This window comes from Amblyomma maculatum, chromosome 2, assembly GCF_055883805.1.
Source record: "Amblyomma maculatum isolate TAMU_Amacu chromosome 2, ASM5588380v1, whole genome shotgun sequence".
NCBI lineage: Eukaryota > Metazoa > Arthropoda > Arachnida > Ixodida > Ixodidae > Amblyomma > Amblyomma maculatum.
The window spans coordinates 179,699,498-179,720,804 of record NC_139345.1 but is presented as its reverse complement, the minus strand read 5'-3'; the positions used below and the strand labels follow the sequence as shown (position 1 = coordinate 179,720,804).

The following is a 21,307-nucleotide window of genomic DNA, read 5'->3' as shown; positions in this document are numbered from 1 at the left end:
GCATAATTTTATTTGCAGCTACATAGACAGCGTAACATTCTGCAGTAAATATGGAGGCACTGTTAGGTAGCCTTACAACTTTTTCTCTGTTGCCTTGCACGACAGCACATCCAACATAATTTGCTGTTTTTGATCCATCTGTGAAACATTCTGTGAAGTTCATATACTTCTCTCGTAGTGCTAGGTATTCCTGTAATATGTGTTCGTGTGCTGTTTGATTTTTTCGGAAGGCTGTCAGCGTGAGGTCACATGTAGAGGGAAGGCTGTACCAGGGCGGAAATGGATACTGTCTCTGGGCTACAGTTGGAAGTGCATCCAGTATTCCTAAATCTTGGCATATTTCTTCGAAGCGGAGTAGTAAAGGCCTGATAGTATGGGGTTTGTTTATGAACAGTGTTCTGGAAGGGCACTTTGTAACTAAGGGGAAACCGAGATGTTTTGGTAAACATCTTATCCTGAGTATGTATTCACATGTAAGCATGCTCCTCCTGTCGGCAAGGGGTGGTTCATTTGTTTCTACATAGATGCTTTTAATGGGGGATGTTCTGTATGCACCACTAGAAAGACGTAAGCCGAGGTTATGTATTGGGTCTAATCGCTTTAATATGATGACCTCGCAGAGCCATACACAATACAACCGTAATCTATACTGGAACGTACAACAGAGCGGTAAATGTGTAAAAGGCATGTTCGATCGGATCCCCAGTGCTTCTTTGAGAGAACTTTGAGTATGTTGAGGGATTAGAAGCTTTCTACTTAAGGTTAGTTATGTGAGGCAGGAATGTTAATTTTCTATCAAAAGTTATACCTAAAAATTTATGTTTATTTTTTACTGGCAGTTCAGCTTCATTTAGGTATAAAGTTGGATCTGTCTGTAGGCCTCTCTTAAGTGAAAAAAGAACAGCTACTGTTTTTTGAGGGGAGAATTAAAACCCATTCCTGTCTGCCCATGTAGCTAACTTATTCAATGTTATCTGTATTTGCCTCTCACAGGATGATATGTTGGATGATGTATAGGCAATTTGCAAGTCATCAACGTAAAGTGAATACATAACAGACTCTGGGATTGCTTTACTTATACTATTCATTTTTACAACAAACAATGTAGTACTTAAAATATATCCCTGTGGTACGCCATTCTCTCGGATAAATGTTTTTGACATACTTGTGCCTAGACGAACATTAAATGAGCGGTTGGAGAGGAAATCACGCAAGATGTTTAGCATTCTCCTACGAATGCCCAAGTCTGCAAGGTCACGCAATATTCCGAACCTCCAAGTTGTGTCGTATGCCTTTTCAAGATCGAAGAAGACCGGTAGACAGTGCTGTCTGTGTATGAATGCTTCTCTGACGGTATTTTCCAGACGGACAAGATGGTCAGTTGTACAACATGCCTTCTTAAAAATACACTGATGATTGTCGAGAAGCCCTTGGGATTCTAGGATAAACATTAATCTAATATTAAGAATACTCTCAAATGATTTTGCCAGACAGCTAGTTAATGATGTTGGCCTATAACTGCTGGCCGAAGTTGGTGCTTTGCCATGCTTCAAAAATGGTACAACAAGAGCTTTTTTCCACGCCTCCGATATCTGTCCTACTACCCATATCTTGTTGAAAAACTTTAGAAGGGCTTCTACTGATGGCTCAGAGAGGCGGGACAACATTTAATAATGTATCTCGTCGGGGCCTGGGGCAGTCTTTTTGCCAGTAGATAGAACTCTATGAATTTCTTGTATTGTGATTAAACTGTTAATCAGTTCATTGCTGCCACCGCTAGTTGGGAGTTTCTGTTTTTCAGCTGTGATTTTATACCTTAGGAATGATTCTGTGTAGTGGTTATAGCTAGACACTCTGCAGAAATGCTCACCGAGTATATCTGCCTGCTCCTGCGAACTAGTTTCCACACCTGGAGGGGTCAGGAGAGGGACTGTGTAGGGGGAGTAGGTACCATCTAGTTTGCGAACTTGTTCCCATAACTTTTTGGATGTGATGGAACTGTTTATAGATAAAACATAGTTTTTCCAAGATGTTTTTTTTGCGCTGCGACGAATATATCTTGCTTTTGCTCTTGCTTTCTTAAAGTTCATTAGGTTCTCGTGCGTTGGGTACCTGCGAAAAACACCCCAGGCTTTATTTTGTTGTTTTTTTTGCTTCCTTACATTCCTGTGTGTACCGCAGTTTAATATTTGGTGGTATTTTGCCCCAGGACTGGGGATAGCAAGGTGAGCAGCAGTAAGGATACGGGTCGTGAAAAGCTCATTTAATTCATCCACACTGAGGCTGTCTGAAAAAATGTTTTCTAATTTGGCTTCTAATTTGAACAATGACCAGTCGGCTAGGTGGAGCTTCCAGCGACGTGGTTTGGAAGGGATGATTTAATGGAGAAGATAAAAGCTCAATAACAACAGGTAGCTGATCACTTCCATACGGGGTGTCTATCACGTCCCATTTAAAATAATTAAAAATCGATGGCGAGCAGAGGGATAGATCTAAACAGCTAATTTTTCCAGAGCTTGGTGAGCAGTACGTTTGCTTTCCGGTGTTCAGCAAACATATGTTGTTACATAATATAAAATCTTCTAATATGCGGCCTCTAGTATCTGTTAATTCACTGCCCCAAAAATATGAATGGGCATTAAAATCACCAACTACCATATAAGGCTCTGGTAGCTTGTCTAAAAGCTCCTCTAAGTCATGGAGGTTTACTGGTAAATGAGGTTGAAGATATATAAAGCATATCGTTATCGTTTTAAAAAGCAAAGTGGTAACAGCTACGGCTTCGTATTTAGTTTCGAGCTTGATTTGTCTGGTTGCAACACCACTCTGGATAACAATAGCCTGCTTTAACAGGTGCCCCCTGCGGGGTCCCCTAGAGAAGTGTATTATGGCGTATAATAATAAATATGAGCATGTAAATTACACACTTACAGAACACGCAGTTAAGCGAGTGGCAAATTACTTTTCCGCTGTACTTCCTCTTCGCTAGGCGTGCACGTAGAGCCATCATGCGTGTGGCGCTCGGAATAAGATAGACAGGGCATGGCCTCCGAGATCTTCATCGCGCCGGCTCGGACCGGCAACAATGTTGCCGACGAACTACGACTGCAACTTGAGGCCCGCGTGTTTCGGCAATGTGGCTGGCACCGCTTCTACGTCCCGGAAGGATTAATAAATAAAAATGAGTATAGGAAGTGGCTCGATAACGCTATCGCGTTCCATTCTTAAAGGCGCAGCTTAAGCGTCCTCAAATTTTTTCTTTCAAATTTGCCAAGCTTCGAATATTATATATATTGTTTTTAATTTCTACTTTAAATGCTTACTTAAATGCTTCGGAACCTTTACTTAGGCGTTTCCGCCGATGCTTGAAAATTTTGATCTTTTCTTTTGTGGAGGCTGACGAATCAATTATGCAATTTGAACTACGGACCCAGCTTGAAGCGCCAAGGCTAGACGGCTGCACCTATCCATGCTACACATGACCAAATAATGAAAAAGCAGTACTCATTACTTTGCTAGCGATCAGAGAAATGTAACTAAATTACATTACTGACTACCCCTCCCAAGAAGTATTGATAATACACCCGACTTACTTTTGGACAGTAAATTCTTTTCAATGACTTTCCAGTTTTCATGTATAGAAAACTAAGTAAACCTGGTAAACGAAACAAAATCTCTTTCCAGGTGCTACGCACAGCATGTATAGTCTTCGACCCAAATTGTGTCCCAGACTATTTCTCCCTTTTTTGCTACAGAACGCGCAGGGACAACGGAAATAAAACACGAATAAAAGAAGCGCGGTATAACACTCATTCCGTTTATCACGATCAAGACAGAGACGAGCGCGAAACCAAGCGTCTTGCTAGACAGGAGATGTCTTAGCCATCTGAAGGCACCATAGAAAGCAGTTTACTGCTTTCGTAGTCGCAGGAATCGAACTCGACACCTTATGATCGGCCGTCTTGTACCATGTGACCATTCGACGGTTTCTTGACGCCTCACATCTGGATGTTTTGAAAGTCGTTGCTACTACTCATAGATGGCCGCAGCAAGATGACTCAGCTGGACAGGACAGCGTAGGTCTGAGACACACAGTTCTGCTCAGTCCTGCCCTTTTTCGGCCGTTAAGCTGGCTCCGACTCGCCGCGTGTCTTTACTGCTTTCCCGGCTCCCTACTGTGCAGATCAGTGAAAGTAATTTCGCAAATATAAATACTTCATGTGATAAATTACTGCCACAAAATAAGTGTCTCAAATAGCCTGAGTCACTTTGGGATTTTAAACCCTACAAACCTAGCCAAATCATCATTCTATTACTAAATTGTCATGTTAATTACCAAGAAACGTAATTTAATTGCTGCGATTGAATTCCCTCCATATGTTATCCATGCTTATGTCGCGCGGGAGTTGAGTGTGGGAGGGACGTTAGGCAGCGGCAGCCCCCCGCGCTGCTTTGCGTGGTGCATTAGTGTGCATTATGCACACTGGAGGTGTGTGCAGCTAATACCGGAATGGATCAATTAGGCGATTCTCTGTGAGTCGTTTGACCAAGGAGGAATAGTACTTAAACGATGAAGCTGCGGAGAGAATCTGCGATGCAATGAGTTCAGTTATCGGATAGGCTGAACGCACCCGTGAAAGAAGAGTAAGGGCTTCGTACGGGGGGGGGGGGGGGGGGGTTAAGAGTTTTTGCGCGCATAGCATCATGATTGATTACTTCAAGACACTCTCGGGCGATGTGGCAATCTATTTACCCCTGGTGTGCTACTCGTGACTGTCGGATAGAACGTACAGGTTGATGTGCACTATCAACGCGCGCCATCAAAGCGCATGGCTATGAGCGGAATGAGAGAGAGTGTACGAATTGCGTTACCAGTCTTGTTCAGGGACGGAGTACCAGCAGGCTTCAGGCGTATGAAGGAGACCAAAAGCACTGGCATGCGTCGCTGCTGATTGCCGCGACGTGTTTAATAATTCGCAAGACTGTACTTCTGCGTAGTGCAGACGTGTCATATGTACGTTGTATATTGTCACGTGCTGGGGACCAGGGTCGATGACACAAATGAAGAGTCGGTGATTGCACTGAAGAAACTCTTTATTGGGCTGACTTGTGCCCGCAAAAGAAGTAAGCAACTCGGCGGCGGCGATAGCAACAAACGTGCTCGTCGATCGTCGAACAAAGAACGCTCGTCGCACTATCAACCCTCAATTTAAAGCCTTCTCAGAGCAATCTAGATAACGTCGCAAGTTGCTACTGACGCAACCTGGAACATTGTAGAAACATACGCAAGTGATCGGATTGTTCCAGACAAATCTCGCCGCATCGTTCGCGACAAAGAAAATGATAACGCGTCGTATCACGACTACGAGTATAAACGAAATACAGGATTGATACGCGTGCCAGAATCACAGTGATAAGGCCGCATGCCGGCGGCTGTTAAGAAACAACAAATACAGTTTTGAAGGTTTCGCGGCAATATAGTTTGCACAGTTTCACGGTGTATAGTTTACGGTTTCGTTGTTCAGACTTTCACTTTTTGTAACCTCTCGTTTACAGTACGGATGGATGGATGGTATATAGGAGCGTCCCCTTTGAAACGGGGTGGTAGCAGTAGCCATCCTGCTCATTGTTCTCCCTATATCTTAATTATTGATTTAGATTGGTTAACTAAACCATCATTCTATTTATTAAATTTTATAATCTACATTAATAACCTTATGTCACTTCTCTGCTTTTAAGTCACCAATCTTCCAGTCGTTTTTTGCTAGTTTCCACCGCCGGTTTATTCACCCGGCCACTGGTATCTCTAAACCCCAGAACTTCAGGAAAAGTTACTGCGCCTGCATCAACTTCCGGATGGATACCATTACATTCGAGTATAATATGGTCAATTGTTTCACTGGAGTTACCACATACAGCACATGCGTCATCTTCATTGTTTAATTTCTTTTTGTAGCTACGTGTTCTAAGGCACCCTGATCTAGCTTCAAAAAGTAGGGCACTGCCTCTTGAGTTATCAAAGAAAGCTTCCTTCCTGATCTGCATTTTCCACTTTCGATATAATTCCACACTCTGCTTCTTCTCCATCGAATTTATCCAATTTTTAACTTCTGTGTTTTTCACCTGTTGCTTAATGCTCTTTATTTCTCCGTCCTTGTGACTAGCATACTTACTAGTAAGTTTCCTAGTTCTTTTCCTCCATTGTGAGTCAACGCTTTTTAAGTACAGGTATTTAAATACTTTAGCTGCCCATCTGTTACTGCCCAATTTCCTCAGGCGTTCCTCATATAATATTTTACTCTGAGCTTCCCGTACTTCGAAAGATGCCCAGCCCATATCTCCCTGTACCCCCTCATTTGTGGTGTTGCCATGGGCACCTAGTGCTAATCGTCCAACGGCTATCTGATTTATTTCTAATGTCGACTGTACCTCTGATTTTAGGCACAAAACCGCATTTCCGAAAGAAAGTAAGTCCGGGCACCATAATTCCTTTCCAAATACAACTCAAAACCTCATACCTGTTGTATCCCCACAATTCCCTATGCTTCATTATCCCGGAATTCCTTCGCCCTTTGGCCTTAAGTGATTGCTGATGCTTTCCAATATATGGCGATCCTTCGTTTACTCATACTCCCAGATATTTATATTCTGCTACTCTGGGTATTTCATGGCCGTGTATTTTAAGACCCTAAACGTATTATAGGCCACCTGCGGGCATTTGTCATCAATTTGGGTTATTGATTGCAATTTATTTCTCGTGTCTTGATTCCGACACAATAAAGCATTTTTAGAAATTTCGATTGGAAGTATTTTTAAGATGAAAGAAGCGCAAATGGGAACCGATACTCGTTTCATGGCCAGGAACGATGTTCCACTTGAAGAGACAGTGTCGGCACATACAGTATTGCAAAAAAACTCGCATGCACGTTGGATTGTGGAACTAAAGTCTGGAAATCATGGCACAGTGCGTAAAATGTCTGGCATAGCCTAGTACAGGCCTCAAAATTTATATATAACACAGGGAGCGGGTACTAAAATGGGTATAATGTTTGTGACGTCTCAAACGCAGGGTTTCCCGCAGAAATCGTCTGAACTGAGACCACAAAAGCTGCACATTTTGAAATCTAGTTGCGTGCAGAAAAATTACCGAACTAAATATGATGTAATGCACCGGGGCGGCGAGATAAACTTACTGTAAAATTTTTACCTGAATATGCTAATGTCCAACCATCTGCGGAGTCGTTCTTTTCATCTCCGCTCAAGTCAGATCAAATGGTCATTACACTTCTACAGACACGGGAACTAACTCACATTTTCATTTTCTCAGGTATCGTTCAGAAAGCGAAGGGAGCGCAGCTGGCTGCTAATATGGTAGACAAATGTTTCCTTCCGGTCGCCAGCAAATACAAGTTTACTCCGAAGATGTTTCAGAAGGTGAGTCTTTTGTCATTTATGGAGGAGTAAGGCCCGGAAGGATCTACCGAACGCTAAGGATAAACATTGCCCAACAGGGAATCGCATGTGGCGTCGAACGCGGGACTTGTGTACAGGGTATCACAAAGCACTGCATGCAAAACACGGAGCCAACAGAAGGAAAGGCTGGTAGGAATTGAAGCACTCGTCTTTAATAAGTTTTTTTTTTGTTTTCTTGTGTGGTTTCTGTTATTGGCGGTAGTTTGCATTGAAAGCGGTCAAATAAACAAAAAGGAAATTTTGGATTTTGGAACTTCAGCAGCAATTTCAGCAAAATGTTACGGGTGGATCATAATACGGCTTGAGGCGATCGACGTGTACGGTTTCTCGGCCGCGGCGACAATGGTTCGGAGAGATGTCCAGGGGCTCTAACACGTAATACACAGAAAAGATTGTTTGAAAATGGAATAAGCTTCGTGATAACGAGATAGGAGTATAGTTGGGAGGCCGGGAGCGGAGTAAGGCACCCAGATCCAAAGAGTGTGCCGGAGGGATATGAAGGCAGTGGGCCCGAAGTGTCGTGACTTTGCGTTTGCTGAGCCTGTTTCTCCGCGGTGAAGGAGCGCGCCAATTGTCGGCATTTGTTTGTGCTCCAGTCCATAGAGTTGTCTCTGAATCGTCGGGATGGTAGGGCAGGATAGTATCCATGCGGGATGCAGGTGGACGTAGATTCACGACAGCATAAATGAAAGAACTGGAAGAACTTAATCATGGTCTATGTAGCCGTATTGTAGGAATACATGACGAAAGGCAGCACCTTGTCCCAATTGGAGTGAGCGGTACCAACGTAAGGGGATAGCATATCACTAAAAGCGCGGTTAAATCGTTCAGTCATGCCTTTGTTTGGGGTTGATAAGCTGTGATATACCGGTGAATGATCTGAAACTGCTTAAGGAGGGCTTCAACGGTGTTGGAAAGAAACGCATGTCCGCGTTCACTGAGCAGTTCTTTTGTTGCCCCGTGGCGAAGAACCAGTCGATCCAGGATAAAGGAAGCAACATCCCGTCGGCGGCAGACTGGAATGCCTATGTTTCCACATAATGTTTTTGGTAGTCAACTGCGGCAATGGATCAGGGACTGTTATCCAAAGTGGTCGGAAACAGGCCATGGAGATCGATGTCTATGCGGTAAAAAAGGGCAGCTGGGGCAATGCAATGGCTGCATAGGGGCGGCTACGTGGTGGGGTGATTTCTTTCGATGTTGGCAGGCGGTACACGATCGGATGTATTGAATGAAGTGCTATATGCCGCGCCAGTAATTTAGCAGATGCAGTAGAGCATACGTTATCAGTACAGCTGCGTGGCCGTATTGGGGATCTGCGTGGCGTGTAAAGAGGCGCAAATGACAGTATGGAGGTGTCGGGAAATCATGAGCAGCCACCTTCGCTCCTCAGGATATTAAGTGCGGCGACATAAAAGTCGACCACGAATTGTAAAATTGTAGGCTTATCGATGACGTGCATGGGGCGGTAACATCGCTGCGGGCATAGATACAAAGCTTAAGAGTAAGGAAACGCCCAGATTCTTCAGCTGCTCAGATAGGAGGCACCGACGAAACCAGACATCGAACAGTTTGAAAGCGGTGAACAGGAAAGAACATCAGCATCGGTGTACTTGCGTCCAGATTGATAGATGACGTAGACCTCGTCCTCCTGAAGACGTAAAGCCACCAGGAGAACCTGCCAGCGGGAGCTTTGAGCGAGGACAGCCAACAGAGTGCGTGGTGGTCATGTAACTGCATAGAATGGGCGACCATATACATATAAGGACGAAACTTGGCAATCGCCCAGATAGTGCGTGCCAAACACCCTTCTTCTGTCACAGAATAATTCGATTCCGCTTTGGTGAGGGTGCGCTAACGTACGCGACGATATACTCTGAATATCCAGATTTCCGTTGGGCCAGTATATGTTTTCAGTATAGATATCTATCAAACAGCTAAAACTTATGTTTATGTTATGTTTGAATAGAGAGATACGATTGCGCTAATTTTAAGACAACAGTGAAAAGAAAACTTCTTAGGACAAATAAAAAACACCATTTTTGATATTTTTAAACTTTGTCCATCTATTCTCCTCTGCCTCAGCTTTCAAAGTCGTTAAAGATATGTGGCATAACTGTTGCTCTAGTAATTATGGCAACTTCAATAAGGTCCTTGTGCAAGGCGTAGCGCAAGACGTAGATATGAATACTTTGCAACATTTGTGAACTGCCCACGATTTTTATATTTTGGCATAACATTGCAACAGGGAAAAATATATTTTAAAAAATTCTGGCGAACTTTGGCTCACTGAAGTGCTTCAAGGCGGAAGCCTTCCCCGCCATGCTGCTTAGACATTGACTGCGAGACCGTTTGAGACTTTTAGAATTGTGACAGATACTGCGCCTTTTCTTTGCTGTCAATCAATTTTAAACGCCACTGATGCCTGCTGGACTACGTCTGTTTCTATATATGCTCAGTGGTGCGGCGTTCGAGGATATGGCCATACGAAAGGCGCCGCATGGACGCCGGGGTGGAACACCCAGCGGGGTGAGCTTCCTATATTCGTGAATCTCCTGGTGACGTCATCACCAGTCTTGACGCCATGACCGGATGTGACATCATTATCACTTCCAGTTATTAGAAATGGCCGGGTGTTATGACGCCACCTCTGGTCATGACGACACGGCCAATGTCGCCACCATCTGACGGCTATGGACGCCTCGAAACGTCTAACCATTGTAATGGTTAGTGATAGTTAACCACGACTTGCACGTTTTGAGTATTATTTAATGTCTGGTTCGTGTTAGTTAAACACCCCTTAACTAGTAAGTGATGGTTAGTGATAGTTCCGATAACCTCCAAATGCATGGTTTTCTATGGGCATCTGCTTAACTATTTTATTATTAGTCGTAAATTATCACGAAATTATATATCTGCCTTAAATCATGTTCCGATATCATCCGCTTGCTATTGATTAAGCATCGATGCAATGGTGATTGGTATATTGCCACGTAGTTGTTGACAAGGCCGTAGACGCTAAATGAGGATACAGGAGTGATACCACTTAACTCTTTTGTGGGCTGATTTGCGCCTGCAAAAGAACTAAGCAACTTGGCGGCGGCGATACCAAAAAACGCGCTCGTCCATCGTCGAACTAAGAATGTCTGTCGCACACGTCAATGCTAGATTTAAAGGCGGCTCAGAATCATCTAGGTAGAGTCACAAACTTACAAGTACACCTGGAACATTGTAGGAACATACGCGAGTGGCCGGAGTCTGCGATGCAGATCTCGGCGCATCTTGCGCGACAAAGAAACTGATAAAGGTGCGTCTCGCGACATCCAGCATTAAGAAAGAAAGAATGCAGAATTGATATGCGTGCTAGAATCAGATTCATAAGGCTGCATGCCGGCGGCTGCTAAAAAAAAAGCAAAAACAGTTTTGAAGGTATGAGTTTGAGTTTGAGTTTATTTTGATTTAGACAAAACTGTCTGGGTGAAGAGGGCTAAAGGTGACACGCGTGGTCACCTGACTGGGCCCTAGACACCCTACATTCATGCAGACAGAGTTTGGAACACAGCAAGAACACAGCAAGTTTGGAGCATAGCAAGAACACAGCAAACGATTTCATGTTGCAATATATACATAGGAAAAAAAAACACCTTTGTTACAAAACAAACAATACCCACAGATAGGTTTGCTTGACAAAAAAAAACACCTTTGTTTCAAAAAAATAATACAAACAGATACGTTAATTTGACAGCGCGAAAAGAAAGACATTCCAGAAGAACTTGATCTTCCAAACAGTGTATAATATGCGAACATTGCATTGCTTACACACACCAGCTGGTTTAAACTTATTCACGTGGCATTCACTGAAGAAAATGACTATAGAAGACAATCTTTGCCTGTTTCCGGAAGGCAGGCAGAGAGGAACAGGTTTTCATGATATCAATCAGGTCAGGATAGAGGTTCAGGAGGTTAGGAATTTGCCAACTGAATAATTGTCTACCATAATTCGTCCGGCAGTTGTTCTTGATAAAAATGGTTTTCCTAAATTCGTAATGTGGCTCATGTTTTGTATATTTGAATATGAATAGTGCTGGATTGCTTTTAAAATCTGAAAAGGCAACCTCTGACAATCGCAGCTTAAATAATGATTCAATGTCCAGAATTCGATTTGGCCTAAAATGTAATGATGTCGAGTCACGTCGTGATAGATTTTCAATAAAGCGGACACCTTTCTTCTGTAATAAATAGAGGCTTTCCATATTTGTCTTCGAAGTGCTGCCCCATACAAGCAGGCAGTAATGTAGCCGCGAGTGAACAGTGCTGAAATAAAGCTGATGCCGGAGATAACGAGGCAACAGTAAACGGAACCGATTGAGCATACCAATGCATTGTGCAACACTGCGTTTAATGAAGCGAACATGACAAGACCAACTCAGGTTTTCCTGAAACTGAACGCCTAAAAATTTGATTTCTGAAACCCGTTCTAGTGGTCGCGACTGAAATATCACTTCATTACTAATATTGTTAGGCATGCGAACAGAAGAGAACAAAGTGCAAAAAGAGGCTCTCCGGGATAGAAGTGGAAGAAGAGGAAGCTCACCATCTGTTGGTTAGCACATGAGGCTAAGGCGCAGAGCCATTCTGTAAATAAACCTTAACAGTGTGGTGGAAGGTGCTGAAAGATCACCACGGATACCTCTCTACCTCGTTCGAGCCGACGACTCGCTGGGCTCCCCCCTTTGACACCCACAATGATTCAAGACGGCGATGCACGGCAGCCAGGTCCAGCGGCACCCGCATGGCAGCATTACCGTGAGCCGCGGACCTTTTCTGGCAAGGCTGGCGAAGACGTGGACGACTGGCTCACCAATTACCAGCGGGTGAGCAAGTACAATCGCTTGGATGCCACTGTAATGCTGGCAAATTTTGTTTTTTTTCTTGGACTCCACAGCCCTGACATGGTTTGAGAGCCATGAAGCGTCCTTAACGAGCTGGGAGCGTTTTGAAGAGGAGATTCGTAATTGTTTCGGGGACACCACGGCAAAACGGAAATGCGCTGAGCAGACTTTATTCCAGCGAGCCCAAGGGCCTGGTGAAACATGCACAATGTACATAGAAGAGGTCCTAAAACTCTGCAAAGCGGTGGATCCGAGCATGTCCGGCGAAGACAAAGTTGGCCACCTCTTAAAGGGCATCGCGGTGGACGTATACAACTTTTTAATTACAAAAGAAAACTTGGATTCTCCCACGGCCGTGATCAAGCACTGTCGTACGTTCGAAACTTTAAAGCTGCGTCGCATAACCCCGAAATTCGGCCGTCTGCCTAACGTGACCACTGTTGCAAGCGTGGTTTCTCACGAGCATTCACATGAGCCCCCGCATTTGGCCGACATGATTCGCCAAATTGTCCGTGATGAGCTCTCCCGCCATCAAGATGTGAACCGCAGTGCAATCCCCAGTGATAGCTGCTCCCTGCAAGCAGCTCCCATCCAGCGCTCTTCTTGGCGTTCTACCGCTCCTCCTCCCGTCCGTAACCACCCAAACGACTCATATGGCCCTGCTCCTCCAGCTCGTACCCACTACAGGGCGCCACCTCCTCCGCAACAACCCCAGCGGCTGGACTTTGTTGATCGCTTCGATCCTGTTACCGAGGACTATTATTTGGACCGTGCTCGTGAACCACCCGTCATTTACCGCTGTGGTATGCTTGGCCACATATCCAGATTCTGCCGCCGCCGGAACCCGCCACCACGCTACCAGCGCCAATGGTGGAATCGCTCTTCTACCGTGAGTCCAGAAGTCCGTGACCCGACCTATCCCCCTCCTTCGGGCTCCTACCGTTACGTACCACCACGCAACGACTCACCAGTTTCTGGTCGCAGCCTGACACCTCCTGCCCGCCGCTCCCGACAATCGCCTTCTCCTTGCCGTTCTTTTCCGCCACCGTGAAACCAGCGTGTGCGGCCGATGGAGGTGCGGTCGCCAGGTCATCGATATTGCCAATTCCTCTACCGGTCGTTATGCTGAAGAACCGCTTGAAAGTGTTAGTGGATGGTGTTTGTGTTATGGCCTTAGTGGATACGGGTGCTGCAGTTTCCGTGATGAGCTTAGATTTTAAGAACCGTCTCGGCCGCAAAATTATGTTTGGCTGGGATAGAACTGTCATATTTCGAGGTGTAGGGGGAGAATCGTTGCTTCTGCTTGGTATTTGTTATGTAAATGTAGCAATGGCTGGACACGAGTTTAGAACTGAATTTACGGTGCTCCCTCGCTCTGCGCACGACATTATTCTAGGAGTTGACTTTTTACAGCAGTGTGGCGCAACTCTCGACTTCAACAGTGGCGAGATATCAATAAGCCCCAGCCTTCGTTCGGCCCTAATAGACGACTCGCCGCGGGCTGTCCAAGTGTTTTCTGTCTTCGAGGATACCGTCGTTCCGGCGATGCCCGCCATCTTCGTCCCAGTTGTGTCTTCGGGCACGGTTCCCAATGCCTTCGACGCTCTGGTGGAACCCGCTTCCCTTTCCGGTGCTAAAAAGAGTGTGTTGGTACTCCGCAGCGTTGTTCGAGTGAACGAGGGCCGTGCCACGCTTTGGACTGTCAACCATACCAATGAACCTGCCGTATTGCCGCGTGGTTTGAAACTTGCCGACTTTGAAGAACGCCTTTCTATGCATATCGCCGCGTTCAGTGATGGCGTTGCTCGTTCAACTAGACGTCCAGATCATGCTGATTCCCAGTTTCAGTCCATGATAAATCAATCGCTACCCACCAACGATCGCCGAATATTGATGGAGGTTCTTATGAAACATGCGGACGTGTTCGACTTTGCTCGAGATCAGCCACCACCGATTCCCCCTTCCCGCACCCATCACATGATCGACACTGGATCTGCACACCCGATTAGACAGACACCATACCGTGTATCACCTCCAGAACGTAAGATAATTGACGAACAGGTCCGTGATATGATGCAAAGAGGAATCATTCAGGAATCATCTAGCCCATGGGCCGCCCCTGTGATTCTCGTGAAAAAGAAAGATGGCACCTGGCGATTTTGTGTCGACTATCGCCGCCTCAATACTGTCACCAAGAAGGATGTTTACCAGCTCCCGCGTGTTGATGATGCCATTGACTGCCTCCATTCAGCTTCCTACTTTTCATCTGTTGATTTACGGTCCGGATATTGGCAGATACCGATGCATCCGAAAGACAAGGAGAAAACGGCATTCGTGACTCCCGATGGGTTGTATGAATTTAACGTGATGCCTTTCGGCCTATGCAACGCTCCGGCTACCTTTGAAAGATTTATGGACACTCTTTTGCGTGGACTGAAGTGGCAAATTTGCATGTGTTACCTAGATGACGTAGTGATCTTCGGGAGGACCTTCGCTGAGCATAACAGCCGTTTAGCTGTGGTCCTTAACTGCATGGTGGAAGCGGGTCTTGTGCTGAACTCTAAGAAGTGCCGCTTCGGTGAACGACAGATCGTTGTGCTTGGGCATTTGGTTGACAAAGACGGTGTTAGGCCTGACCAACAGAAGATTGAAGCTGTCAGTTGCGTCAAAGAGCCCAAGTCTGTGAAAGAACTCAGGAGCTTCCTGGGACTTTGCTCTTACTTTCGACGCTTCATCCCTAAGTTTGCTGAAGTAGCCTACCCCCTCACAGGCCTCTTGCAGAAGGATATTCCTTTCAAATGGACTCCTGAATGTGATTCTGCGTTTCGCCAGCTCAAGTTTCTTCTTACCTCGCGGCCCATACTGCGTCATTTCAGCCCGACAGCTCCCACTGAACTCCACACTGACGCAAGTGGCATCGGCGTGGGTGCTGTGCTCATACAACGGCATGGCGGAAACCAACACGTTGTTGCTTACGCAAGTCGCACCCTTAGCAAGTCTGAACGCAACTATACCGTGACGGAGCAAGAGTGCCTTGCCGTCGTTTTTGGCGTACAGCGGTTTCGCTCGTACCTTTATGGACGTTCCTTTACAGTCATCACCGACCATCATTCGCTTTGCTGGCTGGTGAATCTACGCGACCCCTGCGGTCGGCTGGCCCGCTGGGCATTACGCCTTCAGGAGTTCAACTTTGCAGTGTCTTACAAAAGTGGCCGCCAACACGCTGACGCTGACTGCCTCTCGCGGCTGCCTCTCGCAACTACCCTCTGCGATGACAACTTTGACGACTATCTTGCCGCCGTTTCCGTACAATTTCCGGATCTTGCCACTTTCCAGCGAGAACAACGAAAAGATAGACTTAGTATCACTTTTTGAAAAAGCTCGTGATCCGGCATCTGCGAACCCTTTCTGCATTCGTGATGGTTTGCTGTATCGAAAAAATTACTCGTCTGGTGGTGCACGCTTTCTGCTAGTCGTTCCGGCTAGCCTCTACTCCTCTGTTCTACACTCTATGCACGATGACGTTACAGCTGGGCACTTGGGGTTTGCCAGGACTCTTACGCGCATTAAGGAACGTTTCTACTGGCCAAATATGCGTCGAACGACTCAGCGTTACGTGAACTCCTGTGTGCAGTGCCAGCGGTTCAAGCTCCCCACCACTTCTCCGCCGGGCCACTTACATCCGGTGACACCACCGACCACACCATATGAGGAAGTGGGTGTTGACCTCATAGGCCCGTTTGCCCGCTCGTCCAAAGGCAATCGCTGGGTCATCGTGTGCGTTGACCATCTCACGCGTTACTGTGAAACTGCCGCCATCCCTTCCGCCACCGCCGCTGACGTCTCGTTCTTTCTTCTTCACGCTGTCGTCCTCCGTCATGGGCCTCCTCGTGTAATTATCAGTGACCGAGGCCGCCAGTTTACGGCAGATGTTGTGGAACAGCTTCTGCGCTATTGTACTTGCCAGTTGCGTCACTCTACGTCGTACCATCCCCAGACAAATGGCCTCGTCGAACGTACAAACCGGACACTGACGAACATGCTTGCGATGTATGTTGACTCGCGGCACAAGAACTGGGATGACGTGCTTCCTTTCATTACTTACGCCTATAACACCTCGAAGCATGAGACAACTTCCTATAGTCCATTTTTCCTCCTCTACGCCCGTCCGCCTCGACGTTCTCTTGACACCATTTTGCCGTTCTCGCTCGACACCGAGCCGTCTGTTTCGAGCACCCTCTGCCGCGCTGAAGAGGCTCGTCGGGTCGCCCGATTACGCACTCTGGCCTCGCAGGACCGCTCTAAGCTGCGCTACGACCGTCGGCATCAGGATGTCTCCTATCTTCCCGGCGACTTAGTGTGGCTCTGGACACCTCTCCGCAAGCGTGGTTTGTCCCAGAAGCTGTTGTCGCACTACACAGGCCCATTTATTGTGCTCAAACGCACCAATGAGTTGAACTACGTCGTGTCTCGCCAATGTTCCCAAGGTCGCCCCTCTCGGAAAACACAGGTAGTTCATGTCGCAAGAATAAAGCGCTGCCACTCTCGCTCGGGACTCTGACTGACAGCCCAGGGGCTTCGTCTGCGAAGGGGGAAATGTTAGGCATGCGAACAGAAGAGAACAAAGTGCAAAAAGAGGCTCTCCGGGATAGAAGTGGAAGAAGAGGAAGCTCACCATCTGTTGGTCAGCACATGAGGCTAAGGCGCAGAGCCATTCTGTAAATAAACCTTAACAATATGAACAGCCTTGTTAACTGGAGTAAACACAATGTACTTTGTTTTGTCAACATTTAATGCTAGCTCATTTGCAATAAGCCAATCAGATAAATTCTCAAGCCATAAATTTACATGTGGAATTAAGGAGTCTAAGTTTTCTGCTGAAAAAAATACACTTGTATCGTCGGCGTAAAGGATGATAGGAGGAGTTTCTGGTAAAGATATAATGTCGGTAATGTACAGAAGAAACAAGGTAGGTCCTAAAATTGACCCTTGGGGAACCCCAAATTTAATCAACTCAGACTCGGAGGTGAAACCATTGACAACAACATACTGAGAGCGGCATAAAAGGTAATTCTGCAATAGTTTAAGTGGAACCCCTCGTATTCCATAAAATGGCAGTTTGTTAAGAAGTATATTATGTTTAATTGAATCGAATGCTTTACTAAAATCTAGAAAAACACCTAATGTGTACAGATGATTTTCTATGTTTTTGATAAGCTTTTCCTTGATACTAAGCAAAGCAGATTCAGTCGATTTATTTTTTTGAAATCCGTATTGGCTAGAAGAGATTAACTCATGTTTATTAAGGTAGTTAGTGATTCTAATATTAACCACTTTCTCTACTAATTTGGAAAACAACGGGAGAACTGATATAGGTCGGTAATTACTGATGATATTTGCAGCACCGCCCTTAAACAAAACAGCCACTCTTGCTATCTTCATTTTGTCGGGGAAAACACCTGTTGTCAAGATTAGATTTGTCAAGTAGATTAACTATTAAGTCAGCAATTGCTTTAATTGGTGCTACCTTAATGCCATCAAAACCACAGGAACAGCTGTTTTTGAAGCCAAGTATTATGCCATTAACCTCTGAAGGAGTTGTGGGATATAGGAAAAGGCTGTGTTGTACATTAGATTCTACGTATTGTCCAGTATTTCTGGACGTTGTTGCACGAAAGGCTCCAAGTGCCAAAAAGCGCCTGTTAAACTCATCAGCAAGATCTTTACCACCAAGATCAGTTCCTCCAATTGTCATTTGAGTTGGTACGTTCTTCTCCGGTTTCTGTAGAAGATCTTTTACTGTACGCCAGGTTTTTTGAGGGTCAAAATAAACATCCGAGAACTTCTGAGCGTAATAGTTAATTCTAGACTTTTTTATATCAGCACCTAACTTATTTCTAATTTTTCTATACTCTTTCAGGACTGACAAATCTTCGATTTTATAAACTGACTGAAAAGTCTATTTCGTGCATTGATTCGTCTAAGCAGGTCTCGCGTAATCCAAGGCTTCCTTCCTTTTCTGCATTTGGCTGTTGCTACAACTGGGAAAGCACATTCATACAACTTTATTATTTTATCCAAGAATTTGTCGTACAAAATATTAGGATCCTCCTCGCATAGTAATTCGCACCAGTCTATAGAGAAAACGAGTTGACGAAAATGGTAAATTTTGATCTTGCTTATAATTCGGAAATTCTGTGGTCGATCGGTACTTTCGACGATCTGTTTATATGACCTTTGAATGAAGCAGAAAGTTGATAGGTGATCACTGACGTCACTCAGGAGTACTCCTACTATTGTACCGTGAATATCGCTGTTTGTTATACAAAGATCAATAAGTGTTTCGCTGGAGTGTGTGATGCGGGTAGGATTTGTGATTATGTTATAAAACCCATTGGCCGATACTATATCAACGAATTCATTCACAGAATGTGACTGTTCTAGCACGTTAATATTGAAATCACCCATTATTACCACAGGTTTACTTTGCAAGGCAAAATTATCTAATACAGCGTTGAAAAAATGAAAAAACTCTTGAAGGGACGAAGAAGGTGGCCGATAAATTACGCCAAAGATGAATGCACCTGTCTGAATAAAAAGTGACTCGTATGCGGGGCTCAAAACTGTGCATTGCGGGAGCAGTTCATAAGGAATACTGTTTTTCATGTACAAAGCTACACCACCCCCTTTTTTGTTTTTCCTGAACAGTGCTTCACATCTGTAACCCGGAAAGCAGACAACATCGTTCAAATCAGTGTACCACGTTTCAGTAAAAGAAAGCACGTCAAAATCATGATCTAATGTCGACAAAAAAGTATTCTTCTTCTTCTTTGTTCTTTAAGGTACATGCATTCAGATGATAAAAAGAAAAGCATCCAGATTTAGTTTTTGCAATCTTGATACATCTAAAGGAGTTGACATCGTGATAACGGCTGCTCTCCATTGCGACTGTCATTCACAGTAGAAATTCACTACCGATGCAGCAAATCATGTCATCCTATCAAAGTCACTTTCATCACGGATGCGGATTGCACTGACGCCCTCGGTTTTCCGCACAACAATGTGACCATTTTTTTGCCATACAAAGCGATAGTTCTTTTCTTTGCCTTTTCCATTCACTAACCAAAGAAGGCGCTTATTGAAAGGGGTGAGGTTGTCCAAAAATTTCAGGTCAAGTGCTTCATCCTCAAGGCGTGAGCGGTTCCACATCCACTCTTCTTTTAGTCGGACAGATGCAAACCGAGCAAGAACGATCAACTTTTTCCCCTTTCGTGCTGGTAGCATATGAAGTGCGTCCAGGTTACTGTTTTCAAGCAGGGGTAGCTGAAGTTTGCAATCCAGGTCATTCATTTTTCTTAGCAGGTTTTCATTTGCTTCCTCTGCGAGTCCATGTACCTCCATGTTTTGCCTGCGACTGTACTGTTCAAGTTCATTTAGCTTTAGTTTGACTTCGTTCGTGCTCGGTGACGTTCCTGACTCTATGCTCTCGACTCTACTTTCTAAGGCTGCAATGTCAGAGTCCTGCTTGTCTAACTTGTTCAAAATCGTGTCGTATTTGTCAGAAAGCAATTCTATCGAGGTTTCAATGTCACTGACTGTTTTCAATAGTTGTGTCAAATTGTCAACTTTGGACACGATGGGGGAGGGTAAGGGTAACCTTTTCATCTAACTCTTTTAACCTCTTCAAAATATTTGAGTCTTCAGTTGGTGTGAGGACGGTGCTACATCTTTTCTGTCCAAGTTCACAGGTTGGACAGATCCAACTAGACGTCAGTGAAGCACCCTTGGTACGGAAGTTAGTGGTCTTCACCCCAGAGCATTTGCCTAGATGGTACGAGTATTTGCAACCAGTGCACGTAATATACATGCCATCTTCAGGCAACGGGCCATGACATGACAAACGCTCTTTTGCATCTTCATCCGGCATCGTCAAGAAATCTAAAAAAACCCTTCAAAGTGGCAGCAGTGGACAAGATACAATTTGTTTTTTTTTTTTAAGAAAGGCTAGAAGCACCACCAACCTGTGAACAAGTGCAGAAAAACTTAAAAGACGCGTTCTGGTTGCTGTCCACTGCTGCCGCGTGAATGACAGCAGGCCTGTAGTGTCGGTCCTATTTGTAGCCAACTTGTGGTCACGTGGCTCCGTGGCTATCGATGCGAAGATCGACACGATGGTCTTTCGACTGTCAGCCGGACGTACTGGCGCAGATCAGACGATAGCGCAGCAGGGTTCCACGATATCCCAGCGGCTTCCTGTGAACAAGTGCAGAAAAACTTAAAAGACGCGTTCTGGTTGCTGTCCACTGCTGCCGCGTGGACAGCCCCCATCCCCCTTAAAAAAAATCTCCTGGATGTTCCAGAATAAACACAGCAACTTAAACATAGACATTACAAAGTTGAAACACCCCGGATACTTTCACACGCGTAACAAGGCTTCAGACGAACAACATGAACGATGTCTGGGCTTGCGCGTCACTGTTGTGATGCTGTCGTACCGTTAGGAACGACTTCATAGTCGAGTTGTTCGACGCGGCGGCGGATTTTCTATGGCCCAAATTAACGCAGTAACTTTTCACTTAGTCCAAGGCGGTGAATTGAAGTTCGAACCCATACTTGGCCTCCAGGCTTGTTCTCTGCGTGGTGTCGCCGTAAGTTGGACGGTCGGGAGCCGGTGCGTTGTTGATCTTAACTACGCAGCCGTGCCAGTCGTCGGGCTTCCTCTGCACGCTGCAGGTAGTCGGCAACGTAAACGTTGTCCTCGTTGGTTACGTGCCGAAGCATTGGATCGATCGTTGTCGTGCGCTCACCAGTGCCCAGTTATTCGCAACTCTAATGAAGGACAGGGGGCGCTGCGAAGTCTGGCCACACTGGGCAAGATGGCGGGAATATGTGGGGTCACGCGTAACTCGTCTTTTGAAAATGTATTGCTTTTCCTTGTTTGT

The 21,307-nt window shown here is 45.4% G+C and overlaps 1 protein-coding gene across 1 annotated transcript in view; it reads left to right on the top strand.

Annotated features, from left to right (window-relative positions):
• Window positions 1–21,307, top strand: part of LOC146200526 (uncharacterized) — a 128,924-nt gene that overhangs the window by 19,240 nt on the left and 88,377 nt on the right. The window contains exon 2 of the mRNA XM_084592389.1: window positions 7,328–7,434. Within this exon, the coding sequence (XP_084448515.1) occupies window positions 7,328–7,434 (107 nt within the window). The remainder of the gene's footprint in view (window positions 1–7,327; window positions 7,435–21,307) is intronic.